Source organism: Stegodyphus dumicola, chromosome 12, assembly GCF_044657685.1.
Source record: "Stegodyphus dumicola isolate Sdum_Otavi_A_Nest chromosome 12, ASM4465768v1".
Lineage (NCBI taxonomy): Eukaryota > Metazoa > Arthropoda > Arachnida > Araneae > Eresidae > Stegodyphus > Stegodyphus dumicola.
In genome coordinates, this window is record NC_140779.1 from 30676407 (window position 1) to 30703531 (window position 27125).

Sequence of the window (27125 nt, forward strand, 5' to 3'; positions counted from 1 at the left end):
TGAACGTATTTTTGAAAGAACTGATTTAAATTGGCATAAATTACATGATTTCCAGCTAAGCTCTTTGTCTCGAAAATAATGTTATTTTGTATAAATACTTTAGAAAGAAGAAAAATATTTTCACAGAAATTTCTTTTTATTTCTATACAAATTATTTATATTATAGAATAAGAAAAAATAAATAGCATTTCCATATTTTATTTTAGGTCTAAGATTCAGAGGGAAAGTACTGCTATAGAACTGCCAGCAATCTATCTTTTAGAATTGCTATAGAAATTTCTATGTTTTAAACTGAAGCTAGTGTATTATAAGACCATTCATTAAAGATTTCATTTTGCATGATACTTCCCCATTTAAATCGCTATTATTTAAAAAATAGTTAAAATCTTCACTTAATGCAAACTTCAAACTTGCATTAATATTTAGATTTATACGTTCTTGAAAATGTTCACTCTTTTCGGGACAAAAAAGAAAATCATTTAAAATATCATAATAAATTTATTGGTCTTCAAAATCTGTTCGCACAGTTTTTTGGAAATATCAAGTAACAAATATCAAGAAAATCAAGAAAACATTAAATATCAAGAAGACATTAAAGGAAACATATGTACAAAACAGTTTTTTGACGTCTAGCGTCAATAGGTGATAATAGCACACTTTTTCACTTGTGTTCGATACTCCTAGCTAAGAGCAATATTATGCTTATCATGTTACTATATTTACTATATTTAAGACAATGAATCTTGTGAAACAATATGACGGCCACCATCATTTAATCGTTTGCAAAGTTTGTGCGTATTTCTCGTACGACGTTATCACATGGGATGGGTAACTAGAGTTTCAAATTTCAACTTATCTGATGAAGTAACAGGAACATGTAATATTTTGAGCTCGAATTTCACTGCACAGAATGGTCTTATATAAAACAACGTTTCATTCTGGAGTTTTCACCGCGATTTATTAGTGTTCGATTCAGAAGCTATGCTGGCGGCTTCTTTATAAACACCATCATTTTCACTTACAGCTTCTTTATACACTGTATTTTGATCGCTACTGGAAGCCTGATATATTGGTTGAGCGGGAACATACGCATCCAGCGATGTCTGAAGAGGCTCAGCAGGGTCTTGACCATAAGATGGACCTTGGACAATCTTCAGGTCTTCACTGCTGTAGCCTATTTTTGAACTGGATGTTGGGTCATCCGGATGATAGAAAGTGGCGGATGGTGAAGATTCTAAAGCACTTGAATCCATAAATGTAAATGATTGACCTTTCTTACCTTCTTCAGAATCTGGAGAATTAGTATAGAATTTAATGATTGAGCTGGCTGATGACTGGACATGCTCTTCCATTTCATCCAGTTTGGAATTCTGAAGGGCATTGGAACTTTGTGCTTTGGTACCAGACTTTGCATGCAAGGCAAATGGATCGTTTTGTTCACGATTCTGTGACTGCTGCGCGCTTTGGAGTTGCGAAAATGTTTTAGGTAGGCCAATATTTAAAATGGGATTGGTTATTGCTGAGCTTGAGGAGTCGGGTATTTCATCACTAACTTGCTGACTGTAACTGTAGCTGTACGAAGTCGAAATCCCTGGATTTGTTAACAACGGTTTGGTGTTGCTGAAAGAGGTTAATGTTTCAGATTCATTTTGGCTAAATAATGGCATTTCTGGTTTAGATTGAACTGGCATCTGATAGGTTGCTTGAGGGGAGAATTCAAAAGACGGTTCAGGAGGAGAAAACTCAAATGATGGGCTTTGGTAAGAAGCTTGAGAAGAAGCGTCATAGGAATTGCTGTTTGAATAGCTTTTACTTGAATAGCTACTTAAGGAACTAGATGGTTGACTATAGGTTCCCGAACCAATATGAGTGGAATGACTAGTTGATGCTGAAGTTGGATGATTTTTACTAACTGAATTTGTCATTTGAGAACCATGGCTATGACTGTAGACTTCATTCGTGGCTTGCGGTGAGTAACTTCGAGCATCACCATAATTGTTTCCATATGCATTGCTACTGTATGACACTGAAGAACCAGAAGGTGTAAAAAGCCCAGGAACAGCAATATTTGAGCTTGAGGAGTAGGAATTTTGACTGGAACTTTGATCAAATTTTTCATTTTGCCTAAACATCGTGTTTTCGCTGCTGCTAGCCTGGAATCCAGCATGTGGCGGACTGTAACTATTGCTGTAACTACTACTACTAGCAGAAGAGCCAGATGGTAAGTAATCATTAAAGTTATGGAAATTATTTTTTGGTTCAGTGTTTATGGAAGATATGGCTTGAGAACCCGGTTTCAGACTACCTGGACTATTAAAAAAACCATTTTTCAGTCCTTCATTATTTTGCGTAGGTGTTTGCCCAAATAAGTGCTGGTTGTATTGTTGGAATTGTTGAAAATTATTGTCTTTCGTATTTTGATTCTGATAATTATTTGTCTGCCATGGTAGAGAATTGCCACGGCCCATTTGATACTCATTTACTTGTTTGTACATGTTATCAAAATCATAATTTTGTTTTTCTGGATATTTCGGCTTTGGAGCGTTATAATTTGAATATTGTTCTATTTGTGGAATATTGCTAAATCCATTCATTTGTTGTGAAGATCTGAATCCATTGTTAAAAGTATTAGATGGATATTGCTGATAATAGTTTTGCGTTTTTGATGCTTGTGTCAACATGCCTTGATCAGAAGCTTGTGCCATCATACCTTGGTTAGACACCTGTTGTTTCATATTTTGGTTAGATTCTTGATTATTTAGGCCTTGATTTGATGATTGTGATCCCATTCCTTGATTAGACATTTGAGACATTGTACTGTGACTGGGTTGTTGATTCATCAGCCCTGGACTAGATTGCGACATCATACTTTGGGCATCCGCTTGAGTCGTGACACCTTGATTAGACATATGTGACATAACTCCTTGACTGGGTAGTGACATGACTCCTTGACTGGATATTTGTGATGCAATTCCTTGATTGGAAGCTTGTGCCATTACATTTTGAAGACTGTCCTGAGCTGTTTTACTCGTTTCGTAAGATTGTGAATACTGCGAGATATTACTCTGAGAATATTCAGGCTGTTGATTACTTTGCTGTTGGCTCATTAGATATTCAGCATATCCTGCAGGATTATATACAGGTTGTGAATATTGTGTTGAAGACTGAGTATACTGAGGATTGCTAGATAGTTGCTGGGAACCGTAAGTATTACTTGCATAATTGTTTGAGCCTAAATTTTCTCTACCGTCATTAATTGCTTGCCCATTGTTGTAGTAAAGACCATTTGGTGCGTTATCCTGCCCATTTTGGTTGTAATTAGTTGGTGCAATCTCTGAGCTATAAGGAGCATCGTTTATCTTCACACCACGGGGACTGACATCGGCATCCAGTTCATAGCTTGTCCCGTGTACACCAGCAGGGTGTTTGTTGATATTAGAATTGTGGTTGTTAGAATACATTTGGCTTTTAGTTATTCCGTTGTTAGCGTTGTTAGTTTGCAAGCGATGAGCCCGGGGATATGACTGGGGTGGATAGAAAGGCCTTTGATGGAAATTTTTCCCCTGCTGTTGGAAATTCAGTTTCTCTCTTTCATTAAATTGCGCAGCGTTTAAATCAATGTTCTGTTGCATATTACTATAACTCTGATGCGATCCAAAGTCATCACTACCACCTTTTCCGTAATCAAACGCAAAGCTATTGTAAGGCCCATCCTGATGAAGGGAGCTTCCTTGGTTTCCACCAAAAAAGTTGTCGCCATCACTGCTGTACCCATTTCCAAAATCGCTGTCATAATGATTGCTGTAACTGCTACCAGTAAATGTGTTGCCATTTCCATAATCAGGTAAATGTGAATTCACGCTGTAAAATAAGCAAAATTAATCTTTGACAGTAATTTTCTAGATAAAAAATAAATTAATGTTTGTATGAAATATTCTTGAATTTAGAAAATGTTAGTTGAATCTCATAAGAGGCTCATATCATTCAGAAATCTAAACATTTTGCATAAAAACCTCAGATTAAATATTTTGAAAATCAATTTTGATTATTTCTTTTAAATTTTCAATGACTTCTTTCGTGAGCTTAAAAACATTAAAACGGAATAAATAGCATTTTGCATTATATCATATACATTAAATTAACCGCCATATCATACCTCAAAAATCAGCTTTTAACTGAAAGCACAGATCAAAACACTGCACTTTAAATTCTGCATTAATTGCTGAAAACTTCTACCTGTGCATTAATAATGTTTTTCATAAATTTACTTGTCATCCCGCCTATTATCTGCATCTACTTCTTAATATTTTACATATATACTTACATGTAATACATATCTATCTTAACTAATTGACTTAAGTATATAAAATTTTGAGACGGATTTATAAACGGAAATTATAGTACTTCCTATGATTCCAATAAATATGGATTTAACTGCTATATAATGAATTATCGTATAAGATTTTATGCAAATTGCAGTGTTATGAATAGTTACATTACGTTTAGAAATATTCAGGATAGAAATTTGGCGGTTTTTGAAGAAATTTGCCGATTTTGTGGCTCTAGAAAATCATTTGAGATTTACGTGTTTGAAGTTTCTATTGAAATTCATACTGTTGGCTGGGCCAGTGTTCGCTTTTAGGAAAAAAATTCTCCCCCCCCTCGAATTGCAAGCTTTAGCTGTTTATAAATGTTGGCCACTCATAAGACCGGAAGCGGTGGCCTCTTTATTATGGAAGCATCTAACAAGTGGCTCACCGTTGCCTCCTATGAAGGAATGGGTAAATTACATACATATGGGCAAATTAAATCCATGACTTCCCGAGGATTCGAACCCGGGCCTTTCGGTACGGAAGTCAGAGTCATTAACCACCTTCCCGTCTTGTCCGCTATTAATATTAAGGCCTCTTATCATTGAACCTTTTAGATCCTTTTTTGGCTATGAGAATCTGAAATTTAGGGTTATGATTACTAACAGAACAAGCATATTTTTTTCCATTGAACTATTGATAAACTTTTATTAAAGATTATGATACAAATCACTCTATTAGAAACCGGAAGTCGGTTTCTTAAAAAATCACATATAAATGCCTGCTTTTAAACTGTACTTTAACTGCATTAAATTTTAAAATTACTTCTTTATCTAAAGACAATAAATTTTTAAATAATAAATAAATCCCTTGTTAAGCTCTTCGTTTTGAAGAAAAAATAAAAAGTTAAATACACATTTATTCCTCTTAAAAAGTTAAATACATATTCCTAGCACATTTATTTATGTAGGAATTTTTTCGCTGTTAAGTAACTTTTAACTTCTCTGCTGTTATTGTTTAAATTTTTGGTTTGCTTGTAACTTTAATGTAAATATTTGTAAAATTTTTAATGCTAGAGAAAGAGAGAGAGTTTAACTTCTACTTTTATAAAAACTCTCTTTTAAATGTTAGCTAGCCATAAATGCATACTGATGTAAACTTTATTGAAAAGCATTGAGTACCACAGGTAGCAGTTAAAAGGTATTCATATCTTCTTCAGTTTGTCTTAAAACTGTTCCCTCCCTGGGGTCTAAGCCAGAAAACTGGCTAGGATCTGTACCTAGGCAGTCTCGACCATAGTGGTATATAATCACATTTTACAAAACTAGAACCTTCGTTCATTCGGAGGATGGTTCAGGCTGAGTAGGGACCATACGGTATTGTCTTGTCTGCCTCTCGGATGTGGGGTTATTACATGTTTCTGATATCGTAAGTGGTTCTTGGGGGTTTGGCTTCCCTTGGCAGCTCTAGGGGATATGGGACCCCATTCTGGGGGACAGTTGATATCCAACTGTGTTCTATGCGTTTTCGGTGGATGCGCAGACGTCCACCATTGACCTGTGACTTATTTCTTAGACATAGTGAAAAAAAATCGTCAGCCTAGGTTGACCACGAGTTATGCCTCCTTCGAAGCGCCACCAAGGTTTGCGGCATTTAATTGTTCGAGCCATATGCGGTCTAGCGTTATTATGATGAAACAACACTTTCTTGATATTCACCCATCGTGGGCGTTTTTTGATCCATTCTGAGTTTAAACGGCAAAGTTGTTCACTATAAACTACTGAATTAATCGTTTGATTTGGTTCTAACAGTTCAAAACGTCCTGAACGGGATTCATCATCCATGCTGCTTTTTCCAACTTAAAATTTTTTAAACCATTTCTGGGCAGTCCTTACACTAATAGTGTGTTCACCATGTACACTATTAATTTTTATCGCTGCAAACCTGGCAGATTCACCACACGAAAATAAAAAATGCAGCACAGCACATTTGTACTGATTACCTATATTCATCTTCTATGGGTACTAAAACGCGTTCGATATTTACGAAAGTTCGTGATGAACTGAATAATATGTTAATCGAACGATGACAAGTTTCAAAAGGTTCAAAATTGTATTGTTTTAGTAAGTGAATTCCAAGCATACTCTTAATGCGCACGAACTTATGGACTGACACGATAAAAGGCTATTAGTACGAGTCAGTTGGGTCAAGACTCTCAGTTTGTTTACACCACTATGGACTGACACGATGAAAGGCTATTAGTACGAGTCAGTTGGATCAAGACTCTCAGTTTGTTTACACCACTATGGACTGATACGATAAAAGGCTATTAGTACGAGTCAGTTGGGTCAAGACTCTCAGTTTGTTTACACCACTATGGACTGACACGATGAAAGGCTATTAGTACGAGTCAGTTGGATCAAGACTCTCAGTTTGTTTACACCACTATGGACTGATACGATAAAAGGCTATTAGTACGAGTCAGTTGGGTCAAGACTCTCAGTTTGTTTACACGACTATGAACTGACACGATAAAAGGCTATTAGTACGAGTCAGTTGGGTCAAGACTCTCAGTTTGTTTACACCACTGCTCCTTGGTTACTGTTTTTTACTTCATGTATGATTAAAAGTTTACACACGTATCTCTTTTTTGTAGACATTTTGACCATAGGAGTATGTAACTGACTTTAACATATTTTTAATAAAAAGAAATTGTACTTACTATACTGGAACATGTTTCTTGACATAATGTGGCACTTCTTTTATAACGTTGATAATTTTAGGCACTTTGTGGGGAATAGGCACAGGAACATGCTTGTAGACAGGTACAATAAAAGGCTTGGGCACTTTTACTTGTACTCGTACGGGGAACTTCTTAGCCACTGGAACAACCTTTGGCACGTGGATGAATACTGGCTTTGGAACTCGAACTGGAATCGGCAGGCTGATAAATTTAGGTACAGGAACGGTTTGCTGGACAGGAAATGAAGTGAAGTAAGGAATCGGTTTCTGGACATGCTTGATTACAGGAATCACGTGAGGTATTGCTACAGGTTTTGCTGCAAAACAAAAGTCCAGTATAAAACGTTCATATCAGCATGAGAAATAAATTTATCTAAATTTACTAAATTTACTGGTAATATATTTCATGACTCGCCTTGCTCATCGGTTAATTGAACAGATTTATCTTATTTAAATTCTAAGCCTAATGCGCTTCTGGGTAAAATGAACATATTTATGGCATAAATTACATTTACTACAAAGTTCAGATATTTCTGTTTTTACCAACAGCATATCTCACCTGTAAAAATTGATGATTAATAATTTATTATTTATTTCAAAGTAACTGCTAGATTATACTTAAGAATGTTTATTGATACAATTATCGACTCATTTTGCACATTGAGTTCGGCGTAACTTTAGATTTTCATCTTCAGCCACTTCTTGACAAAATACGAATAGCATTTAATATTATAATTGCATGCACTACGTAACATTTGATGACTTTAACTACATTATTTTGCATTTTTATGAATAATTTACTATTTAAATGACAGAATCTAAAACATCTTATTCCAAATTCTGTAGCTAATGAAGTTATATTATTTGATAAAAAAGTCTTTAAATTAACTAAGGTATTATATAATAGAAGTTTTTCTTTCTTTCTTCTATTTTTTTCTTATTTATTTTATTATAAATTGAACATGAGAAAGATTATTTTAATGTATATATCATAAAACATATTTTGGTAAAAAGAGATTAAAATAAAGATTTTTACCAGTGATAATGAAAATATTTATGTCCTACTTTGTCTTACTCCAAACGTCAGTTTTGTGGAAATGGAATTTGTAAAACACACAGCGAGAGCGAGATATCCGTCGATGTTGAAATGGTTTAAAATTTTTAAAAGAGGCAAAACTGACATTAATGAGAAATACTTTCAGAAGAATGAACAGAATTTCAGAGAGATGAATTGCGAGCATTTCCAGCGAAAGATTTTGTTCAAACACTGATTGGCTTGGAAAATGAATATGTAAATTTTATTTTTGTTAATTAAATAAATAGATCGAGGCTGTTCGCACATTTTTAGACGACTTTGCTTTGCTATAAAAACAATCGTCTGCTTGAGAATTCTTTTGGTAACTGCAACTATATTTTTGAAAGCATAAATTATCATCTGATACTTTACAATTTTGTTTTATGAAAAATGGATCCTTTAAAGAAGCAGTGGATAGAAGGTTACGATTGTGCTCTTTCCGAAGAATATTATTCGTATCTGGTCGCTAAACACCGCTGTGAAAGCCATGATTTTTCGACATCTAAAGCTACGATAGGTAATAGTGTTAACAAGAAGAAGGAAAATAGTCAGAGTTTGGGTTCAAGTGGAAAAAGTTTTACAAATACATACCCAAAGAGAAAACGAAATATTTCGAATGTTACAAAGGTAAGACCTTCAATGTTGAAAAAAAATCCGCCAAGTCAAAGGACACTTGTAAAATCATTAAAATGCTCAGAATTATATGCAGACAAAGTGATTAATGCTGATTTTAATCTTAAAAAGACGACAAAACATAATGTGCATCCTTTCTCTCCACGGCATATCACTGAAAGAAGAACCCACTGCAGAATTATTTACGAGAAACATTTATCCCGGCGAAAAAAAAAAAAAAAAAAAAAACTACGAATTTTGGGGTATTTAAATGACAGCAGTGAAAATAAGAGATCCATATGTTATCATTAAAGAGGAGAAAAAATTTTAAAACATATTTTAAAGTAGGGGGTCTTCAAACCTTTCCCGCCCGAGAGCCCCATCAATAAATTCACAAAGATCCGCGGGCCACATGACTGTCAAAACAATAGTGTAGTAGTGTAGTCATAAAATTTATATAAAAAAGGGAGTCCATTTTCAAGACTACAAATGATACTAAGCGAAGAGATAGTGTTACAGATTTGTATATACACTGACTACCAATAAGTATTTGGACACCTGGTGATAGAAAAGAAAAACTAACTTTATTCAAAATCAATAGGTTGGTAGAGCCTCCACGAGAGGTAATTACAGCGTGGATCCTCCGGGCATACTTTCCACAAGTCTTTGTATGACAGCTAGTGGTATTTTCTTCCACTCGGCTTGGAGAAGACATAGAAGTTCCTTCACCGATTTTGCACGGGTAGTGCACCCCTGAATTCGGCGATGCAACTCGTCCCAGAGGTTCTCGATAGAGTTCAGGTCTGGACTCTGGGCAGGCCAGTCCATTCGATGAACTCCATTGGCACCATACCAAGCCTTAGTTAACGTCGAAACATGACAACTGGCATTGTCGTCCTGAAAGTAACAGGGGTACAACCCGTAAAACTGCCACAACGTAGGAAGCACATTGTTATTCAGAATAGTGCAGTAGGTATCGGAGTTGAGCTTACCATGAATGGGAACCAAAGGTCCCAGCCCATACCAGGAGAAACACCCCCAGACCACAATTCCACCTCCGCCGAACTTGACTGTTGGCACAATGCATTCTGGCAGGAGACGTACCTGGAGGTAGACGCCAGACCCAGACCCTGCCATCCGAACGGTAAAGGGTGAACCTTGATTTATCACTCCAAAGAACCCGTTTCCACTGATCTACGGTCCAATTTCTATGTGCTTTGCACCATATTAGCCGAGCAGCGCGGTTAGACTTTGTGATCAAAGGCTTATGGGCAGCAGCACGACCATGAAAGCCAAGCAGATGTGCTTTATTACGGATAGTATTCATTGAAACAATACTCCCGGATGCTTGTTGAAACTCCTCGCGGATGAGGGCCATCGGTGGGTGCGGTTCTTCCGAATTTCTCTGGACAGCACTCGTCGGTCTCTATCTCCCAGTTTCGTTGGTCTGCCGACTCGGGGCACATTCCGACAATCACCGCTCACCTTCCACTTCTTAATCACATAGACCACTGTCGATTTTGGGTACTTCAGATCGCTAGATATGTCCCTAAAGCATCGGCCACATTTGTGATACCCTATAATTATACCTTTCTAGAAATCAGAGAGCTCCGAACTGCGAGGCATCTTGCATGCGACTAAAGCCGATGCTGTTTCCTACACGATATATACCAGCGGAGTCCGTGACGTACCTTAGGACCGCAGATATCGTCATTTGTATAGGTGTCCAAATACTTATTGGTAGACAGTGTATATGCATTGGTTCCAAAACGTCATACGGAAGTCGAATTTAAATGTTTTGCAACATTTTTTAACTATGGTAAAAAAATATAAAGATGATTGCACACAACGATGTTACAAAATGCATTTACGGTAAAAAATAAAGAGAAAAAACTTACATTACTAGCGGGAGAGGGTAGTTACTTTAGTTTTAATGAGAAATTTGACATTGCTTATTCTTGATTAAAGCTTCAATATATGGTTTAATATATAGGTATATAATTTATTTATAGGTACTGCCAAAGATAGAAGACAGGAAGGATGCATGTTTACGAATTCCTAAATACTTCTCTTCAGTCACGTACTCCAAATAAAAGTCAATTAATGTAGGATTTTAAAAAAGCTTGCATTTTACTGCAGAGTCACACTGTAAATCTATAAATTCTGATTGAAGTTCAGGTGGAACACTTCCAACGTTTACTGAAAATGGCGAGGATAACATTCTGATAAAAATTTCAGTTTAACTGAAATCGGAAAATCTGCTTTTGAATTCCTCTTTCAAATTTGAAATGCATTGTACATAATTATTTGAATTCCATGTTGTAGAGTCCTTCACACACTCCATCAATTTCGGAAAGTGAGGGAATTCTTATTTAGTAACTGACTTACATACAGGATTAATTTTGTCTCAAAAGCTTTCATAAAGTAATAAAGATTATGAACAAGTAGATCTTTTCCCAGTAAGCGGTAGTTAAAATCATTGAGATCCTTTTCAGAAACTTTTATCGCAAGTAATATCAGGCATGTGAATAAAATGCTTTAAATATCAAGAATAAAGTTAATTTTTACCTTACTTTCTCGTTTTCAGTTTTGAAGCAAAAAAGTGCTAAAATCTCAAACTGCAGTGTCTCTTTATTCCGTAATACTTCGCTGTATAATCTGGCATAATGACGCTAGATATAGAGAATCTGATAAAGCAAATTCTCGAAACAGCAGACGAAATATTGTCTAGTGCGTGAATTCAGCTTTCCTTTTGATTGCAAGTTTATATAAAAAAAGGTTCCGAATCATTTATACCGGAACTTTACACACTTGAATGAGAAAAAGAGCATTTTGGTAACTGAAGTCAGAGGGAGACAAGAGAGTTTGATTTTTAGAGCAAGTCGGAAGTTTTCCCGTCGGTTATAACTAAATGTAAATACATTCTGATGTGCTATTTTCATAGTATTATTTGACAATAAAGCATAGCTAATCCAAGTTAAGTTATTTTATAAAGAAGTAAAATAGAAATAAATCTTTAAATGGATTTCAAATGCTCTCTTGGCGCATTCTATATATAAATTACTAGACTTTGTCGATAGACTTACTAGACTTTGTTACAATACTTTGTCGATGAAGGTCTAAGCTGGGTACTTGTTTTACTTATAGCACTTTTTAATAAAGTCATAGATGGGTTTAATAGCTACTTTTTGGTGTGCAGTTATTTTCTCATTCAAATTTAAAAGAAACTAGCAGCCTGCAGCCAAAGCAAAATTTGGAAGTTATATATACCCCTGAAAAGCATATGTATAAAAACATTTCAGTATGAAAGAAATTAGTTCATTCTTTCCAAGCAACAACCAATTCGTAAATAATTTTTCTGTTGTCCAACCAGGAAAGAAAAACTATTGACACTTCAGGCTAATACGTATGACGCCATGATTTAAATTTAATGCAATATAACAGCATTTTCTCTATTAATAAAAGAAATAACGTGACAATAATATTAACCTGAAACAAAAAAAGTTGCCAGCAATAGCTATTTATTTAAAATGCTAACATTAACGAACAATTTCCGACATACAGTGACGTCACATGTAATCGCATGCTTTCTTCAGCGTCAAAATATGACCTTATATAATAATAACATGTTTAATGTTGTGAAATGTCATTTTTATTTCATATTTTGTAAAACAAATTTTTTGTTAAAAAACTCTACGATTTGAAAGCGAGCAGTGGCAACACTTTTCGAAATAAAGCGTTTTAATTTCCAACGCATAAGACTGTTGCCACTCGAAAAATGAGTGGGAAAATTAGTGTTTTATGAGTTTTTAATTAAAATCTCGGTTGATTAAAGTCTTACAAAGATGGGTCCAGACGAAATGGCCTCCCACAAATTTTTGTAATCGGGAATAACATATTTAATGTTTGGCAATGTTATTTTTATTTCATATTTTGTAAAACTTAGAAAATTATTATTAAGAAATTCTACGATTTGAAAGCGAGCAGTGGCAACACTTCTTGAAATGAAGCAGAATTTTACCTCCATCGTGCAAGACTGTTGTCACTGGGAAAAATGAGGGCGAAAATTAGAGATTTGAGAGTTTTTAATTAATATTTCAGACGCACCAGATTTTAAGAGTATAGATTGTACGTTCCATAGAACACTGCAAACTGATCTACATTTACCATTTGCTTTGATCTGAAATAAATGTTATAAATAAATGTTATAAGACTTATAAAATAAATTTATGTTGTTTCTTTACGAAATAAACAAAACTACTTTTTTTCCGCGGTTTAATTTTGCAATCTAGATACTTCATTTGACGTATAAAAAAGGACTTATTTCGGCACGGTCTGCCAATCACGCATGCTTCAATGTAACTCATAACGATCCCTTGAAACACTGGAATTAGAAATGAATGACAACTCGTCGTGGCCTAACAGTCTATCTCATTTTCCTTTGTCATTCTTCAAACTACTTAGATTGACACATCTTCTCCCACAATTTAATCCTAAATTTCTTTTCTTTTGTCACATTCAGGCACTTAAAAGGAAGGCGGATTTAGAAAAAAAAACGAACAATTAGCATTAGACGTTAAGCTCTGATTCCTGTCGAAATAACTCTCACTAACATAGTTCTCTGTTTTTTCTCATTAACATTCTACTTCACTAAAGGAGATTTTTTTCCTCATATGCACAGTAAGTAACTTCTACAGCTGTTATATCTTTTTATTAAGATGTACTATCTTAAATTAAGAGAATAACAATATATTTTACATATTTTCCCATATTAAGAAATAAGAGTTATATTATTTGGTATGATCTGAAAATTTTCTTTTTTTATATTTTAGCGTTTTTCATGATTTTGGTGTAAGAAACAAACACAGTGGAGTTTTTGCAACTCTGAAAGCCGTTGTATGGTGTTATGCAGCACTTAACAATCCGCACCACATGACCATACAAAGAGATGCAAGAGGGTTGTTTTAACTTCCATGTGACCTGCGTAGGCAATTTTTAGAGCATAGCGATTCGATTTGGAATAATATCTCTGAATAAACATTCAAATTGAAACTGCAATTCCAAACGAAACATTTTAAAAGTTATAAATATACTTTTCAGCAATTTAAAAATGTATTTAATAATCATTTATCTTTATTTCATGTTTAGTAATTTATTTAATTAATATTATTTATAACTCTTTTAATTGGTGTAATTTGTAATACATCCAATCAATAATTTTAAGATATATTTTTACCAAAACCGTAACTAATAAAAAATGCTACTGACGCTGTATGTTCTTTATCTTGGCAGAGAAAAATTATGTGCGTCTGTAATATTTGAATTAATGAATTGGATTTATTGCTAAAACTTCTTTAATGCTTCTCAGAAGAAAATAATTTAATAGCAGCATATATCTCACTGTACATAAATCCTGTGGTGACTGTTTAGTTTCGGCCTAACCACGGAAGAAAAACAGAGTAGCCAAAATATCCAGATTGTTTAATTTTCACTTGTCCTCCACGAAGGCTCCCTCTCTTTAGGCATATAGCCCTCGTGTGCTTTGCCATAATTAAATAATCCAATCTGTTTCATACTATTATTTCCTACCACACGTCTCTCGAGAGAAGTCCGCGTCTATTTCTCAAAAATCTCACCTTTAGAAACCTCCTAGCCCACCAGCGGCCGAGCGCTAAAATCGCTGAACACCGGGTAGTTCTGTCCGGGGTCCGAATCCCGGAAAACGAGCTGGCTGCATAAGCTTTTTCAAATTTTCTCCATGTGTAACGAGCCGATTTCCCTTAGAAAGTCTTCCACGAAGGCATCCCTCTCGTTAGGCAGACAGCCCTTTTGCGCATTGCCGTAATCAAATAAGCCAAAATAAACCCTAGAAACTCCGAGCCTTATCCAAGATTCTTACGCCAAACCAGCAAAGTAAGAATCAGTCAATCTTCGCTAACTAATGTTCCGTTTGAAGCATTCTTGAATTTATGAAAGATCACAACATTAATACTCCATCCAGCTTATAAATAAGTACAATAGGCTCCTATTCATGATAGTATCGGGAATGATGCCCACGCTAAACTTAAACTACAGTTAGTCCAAATGCATTTGAAAAATACAAGAAAAAGGAATAACATGTATTATAATTACCATAAAATACTGTTAAGTATTTACCTCTATTTTCAAGAACTTTAATCTGGAGAAAAAAATTCATTTGATCACATAAATTAAATCAGTTTTCATAGCAAAAATAATACACTAAATAACGAAAGAATAATTATCACTAAAAGAAACTAAGTTGTAAATGGCATTAAAGAACACTATTAAAAAAGAACTGAATATTTTTCATTGATTTCAAAATCGCGTAAAAAGATGATTAGAATTTTTGTTTTTATTCTATATTATTTGTATATTCATAATTATGTACAATTAAATGTGTAATTTTTTAAGATAAATATATTTCACAAATATTAAGAAAATATTTACTGAAATTATTCTACATGTTTTATTTTCTTTTTTCATTTCTCAGCAGTCAGTTTATTTTATATTAAGGTGTCAGGTACTAATTTTTCTATTGTTTCTCAATTAATAAGTTTAATTTTCTCTTTAATCCGCCCCTGGATAGATGGGATTTTTCCGTTAATCCGCTCCTGGATAAATGGGAGTTGGTTAAATAGTAGATTTAATTAATTGATAAGTTGTAGAGTATAGTTTAATTCTCTAACTAAAACTAAACTCAGTGGCGCAACAACAACAACATAGTGGGCCAAGAAAGACCTGCAGTGCCCTGAAATATGCTTTCTTGACCGGGGGCTCCGATGTGTGTGAGCATATGCCTTGAACTAGTGGTCAGCTTGTTGCAGCCCCCCCCCCCGTGTTTAATCCCCAAGCGAACTTGTAAGGATCCTAAGTTTTACTAACGTTTATCTTATTTTAAATCTTTACTATCACTTCTTATTTTCTACTTCCGGCCAGAATTAAAAGCTTTAACTTATTTATGCAAATTTGTCTTGCGAACGCCAAGTACTAAGTTGTGGCTTTTTGCCAAGCAAGAGAGAGGAAGGAGCTATTAGAAGCAGGCCGCTTGCCATAGTAGTTTTACTCGGCTGCTGGTTGACTTCAAGTCCAGAGGTTTAATCCTCTTGATAATTTTAAACGTATCGTAGTGTTAGCAGTTCTCTGTACTACATACGGCTTTTTGTTAATATACGGCCAATCTTGGAGTTAGGCACTTGTTTATTAATCCAAAGTTAGTTTAGTTAGATTTTTAGTTAATATTTTTTATATTCTTACGTTCAGACCACAAGTGGTTGGTCTCTGTATTCCGAAGTTCCGGAAATCATTGTAAAGAGAGAAAAATAAAGGGTTTCGTATACCCTTCCTGTGTGTATTGTCTACTTCCCAAACTTATTGAACATAGCTTGAGTAAGCTCCCTGTTCCGAGTCAGGACAGTCAATGTTCCCTAAGAAAGTAAGGAGGAACACAGAACCTGATAGTGGCGCCCGACGAAGAAGAATAACCATGGCCGAGTTTCAAGAAGAACCTGTGCTGCCTGCAGAAGCGGCTCAGAATCCAGAAATGCCAGCTGCCGCCCTGAAAGGATTTGGTTACATCATCCAGACCATGCGCGCATCGATGAAACCAGAAGCAACATTTAATGGAAACTCACCGGTAACCATTTTTTGGGAAAAATTGGATGACCACTTCATGCTGTATCCAGTACATGAGTTCCAGAAAGTCACCTTAGCTACCAGCGCTTTGAGGGGCCAAGCGCTTAATTGGTTCAAATGTATAGGCAGAAGCCTCTTGGGTCAAGCGGGAAGTCCCACCTATACTTACGAAAATTTTAAGACTGCCTTAGTAAAAGCCTTCCCTGTCGTAAGGGATCGTGCAAGATTAGAAACGGAACTTTTCAGCATATATCAGCAACGAATCGAAAATCTTTCCACCTTTATTTTAAGAAAAATTCACGTCTTTAAACTCTTGTATGGAAACCGTCCGGATCCTGAGATAATTCAAGTGATTTTGCCGAGGTTACTTCCCCAAGTACAAGACTTTATTGAATTAAGGAATCCGACTACACTGTAAAAGTTATTAGAGCTAGCAATCCAGTTTGAAAGTAGAAGAACGGCGGACATTGAAAGAAGACGCCAGTATGAGCAACGAAGCCAATTTGGTGCGCCAAGACCACAGCAAAGTCAAGAACACGGCTATGGAAGCAAAGCGACTCAGTGGGCAAGGAAACCCGAGTATCCAAAAACAACCGGCGAACGTCGACAGTTCAATAGTAAGCCAGAAAAAAAGTCTAAAGGCCAGCGGAAAAAGAAGGAAAGCATGGAAAGGAAGAAACAAGATTTAAACTAAAACGGATTTCTTCTGACGGGAGGGTGCGGAAATCCGAAGGCCAAGAAAACCCCTCTTCCTTCAAGTTAAATACAGTGATGGTGAAAAATTTGACTCTTCCAAAGATTGAAGTGTTGGTGAATAACATCCCATCCACCGCACTCCTGGATACAGGCGCGCAGTGTTCCTATGTGGCAGAAGATTTTTTTAGGAAGTATTTCCGTAAATACCGCATATATAATTCGGATAATACGACAGTGTTAGCTGCGCAGGGAGAAAGATGCAAGTGCATAGGTAAATTACCGTTATACATTCGTATCAAGGACGAACAAGTAAAGGTTATGTTTTTTATAGTAAAGAATCTGCAAGCACATATTATCTTAGGGATAGATTTTCTTTCAGAGGCAGAAGCAACGCTGGATTTTAATGAAGCGTCCCTTAAGCTGACGATGAAACCAGTTCGAGAAGAAAAAACAGAACCACCGACGTTAAACCTCGACCACCTGCCTAAGGAAGAGCAACAAAAAATTCGACAAATGGTAAGTGAATTTGCTTCGTTATTTAGTGATATTCCCGGATTTACTCAAGTTACTAACCATAGTATCGACACCGGAGATTCACTGCCAGTTCGCCACAAACCATACCGATATGATAAGAATAAAGAAAAAATTATAGAGTGGCACATTCGAGATATGTTACGTAAAAAGATCATAACGCCCATCTCAAGTAGTTATGCTAGCCCGGTTGTGTTATGTAAGAAAAATAATGACTATCCGGTAACACATCCGAAAAGGTGGCATTTTGCAATTGACTATCGTAAATTAAAGTCCATGACTAAATATCCGGTATATCCGTTACCTATTATCGAAGAAATTCTAAGGAACATAACTTCTACCAAATATATGACTACTTTAGACTTAACGACTGGTTATTTTCAAATAGGGGTTAGACCGGAAGATGTGCCTAAGACTGCTTTTATAACCAAGTCTGGCACTTATGCCTTCCTGCGTATGCCGTTTGGCCTTTCAGGGGCACCGGCAACATTTCAGCGATGTATGGACATTGTGCTAAGGCCTGTTCTTGGAAAGTCCACATTTATCTATTTAGACGATATCATTATTACTAGTGATAATCTGGACCAACATGTACAGGATTTAAGACAGGTGTTTTCATTATTAAATGAGGCCGGTCTAAAAGTTAATGTCGAAAAGTTCAAATTTGCAGCCCCTGAATTAAAATACTTAGGTTACAAAATATCTCAGAAAGGAATCGAGACAATCGAATCAAAAATAATCGCTGTGCAAAAGTATCCGCCGCCAAATACGGCGAAGAAGCTCTCTTCATTTCTAGGACTTTGTTCATATTATAGGTCCTTTATAAAAGATTTTGCAGCTATTGCTGAACCATTGTTAAAATTAAAAAGGAAAAAGGCAAGATTCTCGTGGACGGCCGAAGCCAATAGTGCTTTCGAAAAATTAAAGCAAGCATTAACGCAAGCCCCTGTTTTGAAATTTCCTGAAAATGATGAGAATTTAGAAATTTCAGCGGATGCTTCGGATTATGCGGTAGGAGTGGTACTTGCAAAATCAGCAGCCCGTGGCATTTTTTAGTCGAACTTTAAATCAAACACAAAGAAACTATTCCGCGACTGAGAGAGAGGCACTTGCAGTTCTGTTAGCAGTGCAAAAGTTCCGAGTCTATTTTGGAAGGGCGCCAATAACAGTGTATTCTGATCATGCGGCGGTAACTAGATTGTACTCAGGGAAAAACTTATCCCCAAGGTTAATAAGATGGGCACTCAAGTTACAAGAGTATAATCTGGTAATCAAGCACACCCCCGGAAAGGAAAATATCGTAGCAGATGCCCTAGCCAGAATTAAAATAGATGAAGAAGGTAATACTGTAAAGGTGGCAATGCTCACAGCATGTACAATAAAGTGCCGAGAAACTGTAATAACCGAACTGGGTAAGGATCCTGAATTTAAAAACATTTATGAGTATTTAAAGGATCCTGAAAATTTTAGCCACCAAGATATTGTGGCGATAAGAAATAGGGTGGCCCATTACGAACTAATAGATGTCTATTATTTTATACAAAAACTACGAATTCCAACAACGAATTTCGACCTGTTATCCCAGCTAGTCTTAGATTAAATATACTGCAGGAGTTACACGACTGCTATTAACTTCTCATGCTGGTATTCGAAAAACCATCCAACGCGTACGCGAAGCAGTTTATTTTCCTGAGCTGCAAAAGTTAACAGGGGCGTATGTCCAGTCCTGCCCAACATGTCAAGCAGTTAATTATATTAATTTCCGCCCGGCCGGGTTTCTAAATAGCATTAAATCGGAATTTCCAAATGAAATAATTGACAACGATTTATTGGGCCCTTTCTCAAAAAGTCAGTTAAATAAAAGTCGGTATCTCCTTGTTATGGTTGATCATTTTAGTACGTAGACCGAAATTGTTCCCTTAAAACGAGCCTCCGCGATATTAATTACAGATTCTATTTTAAATAAATATATTTTAAAATACGGGGCGCCTCTAAAAGTTATATCGGATAATGGTCCTCAATTTGTAAGTAATATATTTGAAGACATGTGCCAAAAACTGGGCATACGTCATTTAAAAATGGTCCCGTATCGGCCGCAATCAAATATAGCGGAACGGGTTAATAGAAATATAGTGAAAATTATCGGTAGTTATGTTAAAAAGTTTCATAAAAGCTGGGATAACTATGTCAATGAATTAGCTTTCACCCTTAGGACCGCAAAACATGATACGACGGGCAAAACTCCTGCTGAGTTATTTTTAGGCAGAAAGATTATAACGCCGTTACATAAACTATTTTATGTTCAAAAAAGAGCCCCAGAATTTAAAATGGGTGATATAGAAAATTTAATTATAGAAGCAAAAAAGAACACTGAAGTAGCACAGAGAAAACAGAAGCTTTATTATGATATGAAACGACGGGGAGTAATTTATAAAGTAGGAGATGAAGTGTTAAAAATTAAGCATTCACTTTCTTCAGCACCAGAAGATAAAACTGCCAAATTGTTTCCTCGATTTGAAGGTCCATATGTCATAGAAAAAATAACTCAGGCTGTAGTGGTGTTAAAAGCCAGGAATGGTGAAACATGCTCCACAAACATTGACCAGATAAAACCATTCTATAATCGTAATAAAATGCCAATATTTAAACATCTTTTGCAGGATCCGGCACTGCAGGCACAAGCACCAGAGGTGAAACAACGACAATCACAAGGGCAAGCCATTAGGAGGCAGGAGCAATTGAAAAGAAAGTTTCCCCGTCTACGTAGCAAATGTCGACGAATTGATGAAGGAACACCAGCTGCGGAGGCAAAGAAACAAGGAAAATTTGAACAGCCAGCAACGAGATCCAAGCAGGAACGAGAGAGAGTTGTCCCGGTTCTGCCAAGACCAGCTGCCATCAAACGGCCGAGACCACAGGCAGAGGCTAAAAAGAAGGTCTTCAAGGGTGACCGCACTGGAAGGAAAAGAAAGCTCATAGAGGAAGGAACTGAAGGGCGAACCCGCACAAGAAGGAAGATAAACCAAACGCTAGTCTTTGCTACCTTCCAGGACTGGGCAGAAATCTATATTAAGTCTCCCTTGAGTAGTCGTTTGTTTTGTCTTGAAAATTTATATTAAAATTAATTGTATTGTGGTTTTCAGAGCTAATTTATTTACTGCCTTTTACTTTGCAATCCTTCTTAAATAAGCACAAAGAAACCTGTATAAGATAACCTTTACTGTTTTGAAGATTTTGGTGTTCTTTAGAGACAGTTGCCTTATAGAGGTAATTACAGTATTTATTTATATTCTGTGAAAAACTAGCTATTTACGGAAGCGATCGTCTTACAGCAAGGAATGTCCATGTTAAGTTTCACTGGATATGTACTACATATAAATATCAATGTCTTTAAACTATATGTATAATTTAACGAATTAGTGAAGTAATTGTTTTAAAAACGGTATTGTTCACACTGGACATACATTTACTGCAGCATGCATGTAGATCTATAGTTGGAGCACTTCCTTTTCGCAATCAGTCGAGTACACAAGTTAGCTTCATATCTAAACCGCAAAATTAAAATGGTCTCTAAACAAATTACTTGAAACAATTAATGGTTTGTTTAGCTTGGCATTTAATGTATGCTTTCTAAAAACCTCCTTACAATAACTCTAGAATTAAAATGATAATTTGATAGCTCCATTCTTCTGTTCAGTTTGTTCAATTTGACTAATTAAGAAACGAATGAAATTGAGCCTCGTAGCAGCAGTTACCATTGAGTGGTTACCTCGTAGCTCGCTTTGTATATTCTGGATCAAAGTATAAATAAGGATGCAGCATTATTTTATGCTAGGAGTGCCAAAGCACAATTAAAAAAAGCTCTAAAATTGTTAAACAATGAGCGAATTATTGTGTGAGTTTTTCTAAAACATAACTACTCTGTGTAGTCTGAATATTTCTCGCGGAAGTAGATTAAAAAACGCTATCTGCAAAACAAATCAGAGAATTATTTCTGATTAACTTTATGTTATTGGTAAGTTAACATCAGGATAAGAATTCTCTCTAAGGATCCTTTACAAGCTGTCTAAAGTCAATTGATTTATGCAGTGTGGCTTTTAGTAACCTGATGCATGTTTTACAAACTTAACCAAATGAGAAACGAAAAAATGTTTTGCGAATGAAAATCTAATTTGCTTTCATGGACGCGCAATTTTCCATCCATGGAAATATAATGAGCAGATGGATTAAGACAATGACTTGAATGCTTATTTTTAGTACCAAAGTTACTATAATCCACTACTGTAGGATCTGGATATTCCATAAATTGAAACAACCCTCTAAGGAACACAAAACGTTTTAAGCAATATTCTTAAAACTATGATAGACTTTAAAAGAATTAAATTCAAACTATCCGAACATGTTTTATTAATAAATATATAAAAATATAATTACCTATAGCAAACGGTTTGAAATATTTGATGTACTTTGGAACTGGTACTTGGACAGGAGCCGGAATCGGGTGAGGAACAGCGATGTTCTTTACGATGTGTTTCACAACTGTTTTTACGGGTCTCTCCCATCCTTCATTATGTAGATCACCTCCAAATCCTCCACTATGAAGGTTCCCTCCGAATCCAGTGTTATCTCCGCCAAAACCATTTCCGTGAAAGCCGCCAAAGTCTTTGCTCTGCGTGTCTGTGCTGTATCCACTGCTGCCAATATCACTTGAAAATCCACTGCTACCAGCATTATTATGGATACCTGTACCATATCCGTTATTGCTAACGCCGCCGAATCCACTGCTACCAGCATTGCTGTGGATATCTAAAGCATAGCCGCTGTTGCTGACACCACCGCCAAATCCATTGCTATGAACATCGGTACCATACCCATTACCGTTGCCAAACCCATTGCTGTGGACGTCAGCACCGTAACCATTGTTGTTAACATCACCAGTAAAGGAGCTTCCGTGAATATCTGCGCTGTATCCACCGTTGCCAACTTCACCGCCGAAGTTGTTTCCATACCCACCACCAAAACCTATATCTCCTCCAGAATATTCACCCCCTGAAGAGTAGCTATTGACATCTCCTGTTGAATAGTCAGTCCCAGAAGAATATCCCCCTTCAATTTTCGGTTCATCATCTGCTATTGGATCATCTTGCCACTGTTTCTTTTCAGCTTTTGGCACAGTAGCACTACTGTTGAAAATATTGATAAGAAAACACAAAACAAACAGATAATGTGGACTGTACATGTTGTAGGATACCTGCAAAAAGATTTATTTTATAAGTAAGCAAATAAAAAACAGTTATATTGTATAATAATACACTGTATTAATTGCGATGCATATTTTGAACTATAGCTAAACATATTCTTTTCTGTTCAATCACAAACTTAGTTTTAAAGAGAGTTTAATGTTCTCCTTAGCCTTGAATTTTAGTTCAATTGATGTTTAATGCCAGTGCTTTGCTTAATAATATATTGAAATCAAGCTTAAAGAAGATGTTACTGCTTTTCTCTTCCTCTCTAATTTAGTATACATCATGGTTCTAAATCATGTGCAAGGAAAAAGAATGTCTGTCTCCACAATTTCATGTTTTTTACTCTTAACTTAAAATGTCTATTAAATGGCTATAATAAAATCAAAGAAATCAAATTCCTGTAAATATTATTTTAACTTGCTCATACCATTACCGTTTATATTAATCTCTTATTGAAGTATATTAGTAGGTTAGCAAACAAATAATTTGTATAAAAAAGTCTAACGTTTTTAATAAAATATTAATGCTAATAGAGAATGCCCATCTCTACAAATTTATGTTCTTTACGTCAACGTAAAGCTTTTGCTGAAACCCTGACTGATTTACGAATGCATATCGAGTACGCTTAAAAATGCATATTGAATTACTGAAATCTATTTGAAATACGTTTTTATTTGATAATCGGATTTTTTGGTGAAATTTTCACCAAAAACGTTATTGAGATGCATTAATTTAACTTTAAGAAGACTTTTGATCGAAAACATTTTCTTATTAATAATTATATGTATGTAAGGACTTGTAATTTTTGACCTCTTACTATATAAAGCAAAAATGAAAACAGAAGAAAAATACGCCAACATAAAATTCGCAACACTTCTTTGCTCCTGTGCTCCTGATGAAGAGGGACCTGTACCTGAGTTCCCTCGAAATCGATTGAAATATTGACTAAAATTACGCCGAACTCAAAGTTGGTGCCTTACTAGTTTTATATACAAAATAGCTGTTCATGCAGAATGTACTACTGAGTCAAAACAAAACGCATTAGAAATATCAAATTGCGGAAGCATTTGAAAATTAAATGCTGCCCAGATTAATTTTCAAAAACCTTTCCTTTGACGTTCAACCATATTATTTTAAATATTATTACTGAGATTATGTTTTTAGACTAACCATTTGATTATATTGAGTAAAAATCATTCATTAAAAATTACCCTTCCCATTGCTTCCTTAGTGGATATTCGTATTGTGAGGTAGTATTTTACAATAATCTGATTAATTTTAGTGTTACATAAAAAACAGAAACTGGTTTATATAATCAGCTAATTCCGTTTAAAAGCCTTTAATTTAAGTGCACGCAAAAGTATCGTAATTTAGTATAAATTAGATTACAAGTAATTTTCTCCCAAGAGATGAATATTTTCGTACCTTGATTTTCCATTAAAGATTCGAATTAAATTATGGAATTGTAAGTAGGGAAAAGATATTAAATAGTCCTTTCTCTTTTATCAAATCTTTTATTAGATCAATAGTATTCAAATGGCAAACGCAAGCCATACTTATTTCACCATTTAATTAATCGATTACAACCGTCCTCCTCCTTTTACAAGATAGGGCATGAAATAGTATAAGATGAATGCTACAGGAAAGGTATAATATGCCATGTGTACCGATTGCATTAAAATTGTCATTAGAATATACATGACTAGCCAGTATGGAGGACAAATTCACTATGTCTATACTACTGCATGGAAAATTTCTTTAAAGAGTTTTCTTTCACAACCCATAACTTCTTAACAGTTTTACAGCCCAAGTCCTCTGCTGATTCCTAGAAGAATGACCGAATGGACGCTTTCAGTTCCACTGCTTTTTGGGAGATATGACGTCACAAGAAGATTTATACAGAGTTTTTATAGCTACAGTACTCAATTGGTTTGATTGGTGTATATCAGTAAAACATTATACGGGGCTTAAACTATTCAAGGAACTATGTACAACATTCTGCGTTATTTTCTCATTATCCAGAACGTCTTCATTGAACAAATTCCGATGCCAAAAATGTTTTAGGTTTCCTACTTAAAAATTAGCAATTTTAAAACAGAAAGTTTATCTCAATACTAAGTGTCCGTCTATTTTTAAGGAATTAAAAGTCAACAAAGTGAATGTATTGAGCATTTTTAGTGGTCTGAGGGTCAGCAATTTAAAAATGCCAATACATGTATCTTTGCGTCCTCTAAAACACTTTTGTAATCTAGGCAAATGGTTTCGAAAATAAGGGCCGGGTAAGGAATTTGTGGAAGCTGTGTATAATTCCTGTAAGCTTATACCATATAAGCCTGTAAATCTTGTATATATCATCGCTCTTGTATATACCTAAGCTTTTACCTTCGTTCGTTTACAGTTGATTGATTCCTTCGCAGAAATCATCTTTTGCAGTACTGTTTTAAATCTCTGATAACGCTTTTCTGAATCTATCAGAATACAATATTTTAAGTTAGACTTCACTTTAGGGAATATTTTAGCAAAGGGAAAATTTTCAAGGAAAGCATTTCGTGAATAAAAGGTGTGGTTGAAAATTGTGATACTTTTCTCTGCTAGAAACTTCTTGATGAGAATCATGCGACGTAGTAACTCGCCAGCACGGTCTGTGTCAAGGTTTCTGAAATTGAAGCTTCTGCCGCAAACGTAAACCATCTGGAAACCCAAGTAGACGACAGCTGTTTAGTCTCAGAACAATAAGCAAAGCATCGAATTTCCCTTCAGCCACACTTTGTTTAAAACCAAAATCAGGATTGATATCTGTAGTGTGTATCAAATCACGGGATGCAGAAATTTAATTTTCATTACGTTTGACAGTCATGACTGGACAAAAAAAACTTATTTTCAAGACATGGCAATTTTATAAGAACAATATTATGTCTGTGACAGTTTTATAACAGTAAACTGGTGACTAGTTAAGCTCACCAGCTATCCGTCAGAGGAGGTTTCAACAACAATTATCGAACTCTGTTAGCGTTCTCATCCTTTCGAAACTGCGAAGGTTAACCACCTTTGTTTCATCATCAGTACCATCGTGCTGATCATGAAATCATCGTACTAACAAGAAACTTTAGTCTGTGTTTGTGATTATACCCTCCCCACAGGGGTCGACTGCAAACAATTCCGGCTAGGTCAATCCGACTTCTGGCTTAGTCAATATCTAAAGTCCCTATCACATATGCTTCCGCTACGCGGGACTGGAAGTCGAAAGGGTCATTTCTGAGAAACCGCTGCACATTTCTACTAAACCTACGTGTAGCTAGGTTACCATTTCCACTTACTAAACACACTTGAACACCAAACAGTAATCGATTGTCGCTCAGATAGAGATCGTGTGTTCCTTCAGAAGCAGAACTTTCGTTTAATTGGTTGATCTCTACCTGGGACAGATCTGCAGACGGAACATTTTCTGCCGAAGTTTTAAAATACCCGCGTAGCCGGAACATCTTTTCTGAAGCTAAGTGGGACTTATGTTCCAGCGGAGCTGTTTTTTCTAGGAATCCTTCCGTTTAAACTAATGCTACTAGAATCTCGTTTCTCAGAAAAGTCCCGTGTGGCGGGGACCGTCGCTAGATGTGATAACCCCTTAAACAGACTCGACTTCTGGGGAAATATCCGCAGTATCAACGTATATTTAAAACGTAAAGTAATGGAAACATCTAACAATTGAAGAATTGTGTATTTAATGTGGTGAAGGAGCAGATTCTGCATCCAAAAAATCATGGAATGTTTCTTGAGGTAGAGACATATAATGTTTACATGATGTTAATAAGTATTTTGTACCATTCTTCTGCCAGAATCTGTTGCCATTCTCTAAGAGATGCCAAAGGAGATAAAAGGGGTCTCAGTATATTTTCAATAGCAGACTTGCAACATTAAAGTAACATTTAAGTCATGTAATTGCACAAGCCAGGAAAAGTGTTCAACTTTATCCTCATGTTCTTTAAATCATAACCGAACAATGTTCGATGAAGGGAGGCATTTTTACTTGGAACGTCGCAGTTATCCAAAGAATATAACGTTAGCTCCATTGAATAGATACAGTAGCTAAAAAGGATTACACAATGACCGCTATTTATTTTCCTTTTTCTACAGTTTGACCTATTGCAAACAACGGTATTACTCTTCTACGGTTCTCTCATTTGAGCAAAGGCAGCGGTAATTATGCATGGTAAGCAGATGTAATTATGCAACTCAAAGCAGAGGTAATTAGGCATGGTTTCC

General features: G+C 35.7%; 1 protein-coding gene across 1 annotated transcript in view; it reads right to left on the reverse strand.

The window, feature by feature from the left end:
• Positions 1-478: 478 nt before the first annotated feature.
• LOC118182044 (uncharacterized) overlaps positions 479-27125 on the reverse strand; it is a 35728-nt gene continuing 9081 nt past the window's right edge. Inside the window, exons 2-4 of the mRNA XM_035351311.2 lie at positions 22054-22870; positions 7033-7369; positions 479-3861 (exon numbers count right to left, since the gene is read on the reverse strand). Of these exons, the coding sequence (XP_035207202.2) occupies positions 948-3861; positions 7033-7369; positions 22054-22858 (4056 nt within the window). The 5' untranslated portion in view covers positions 22859-22870 and the 3' untranslated portion in view covers positions 479-947. The remainder of the gene's footprint in view (positions 3862-7032; positions 7370-22053; positions 22871-27125) is intronic.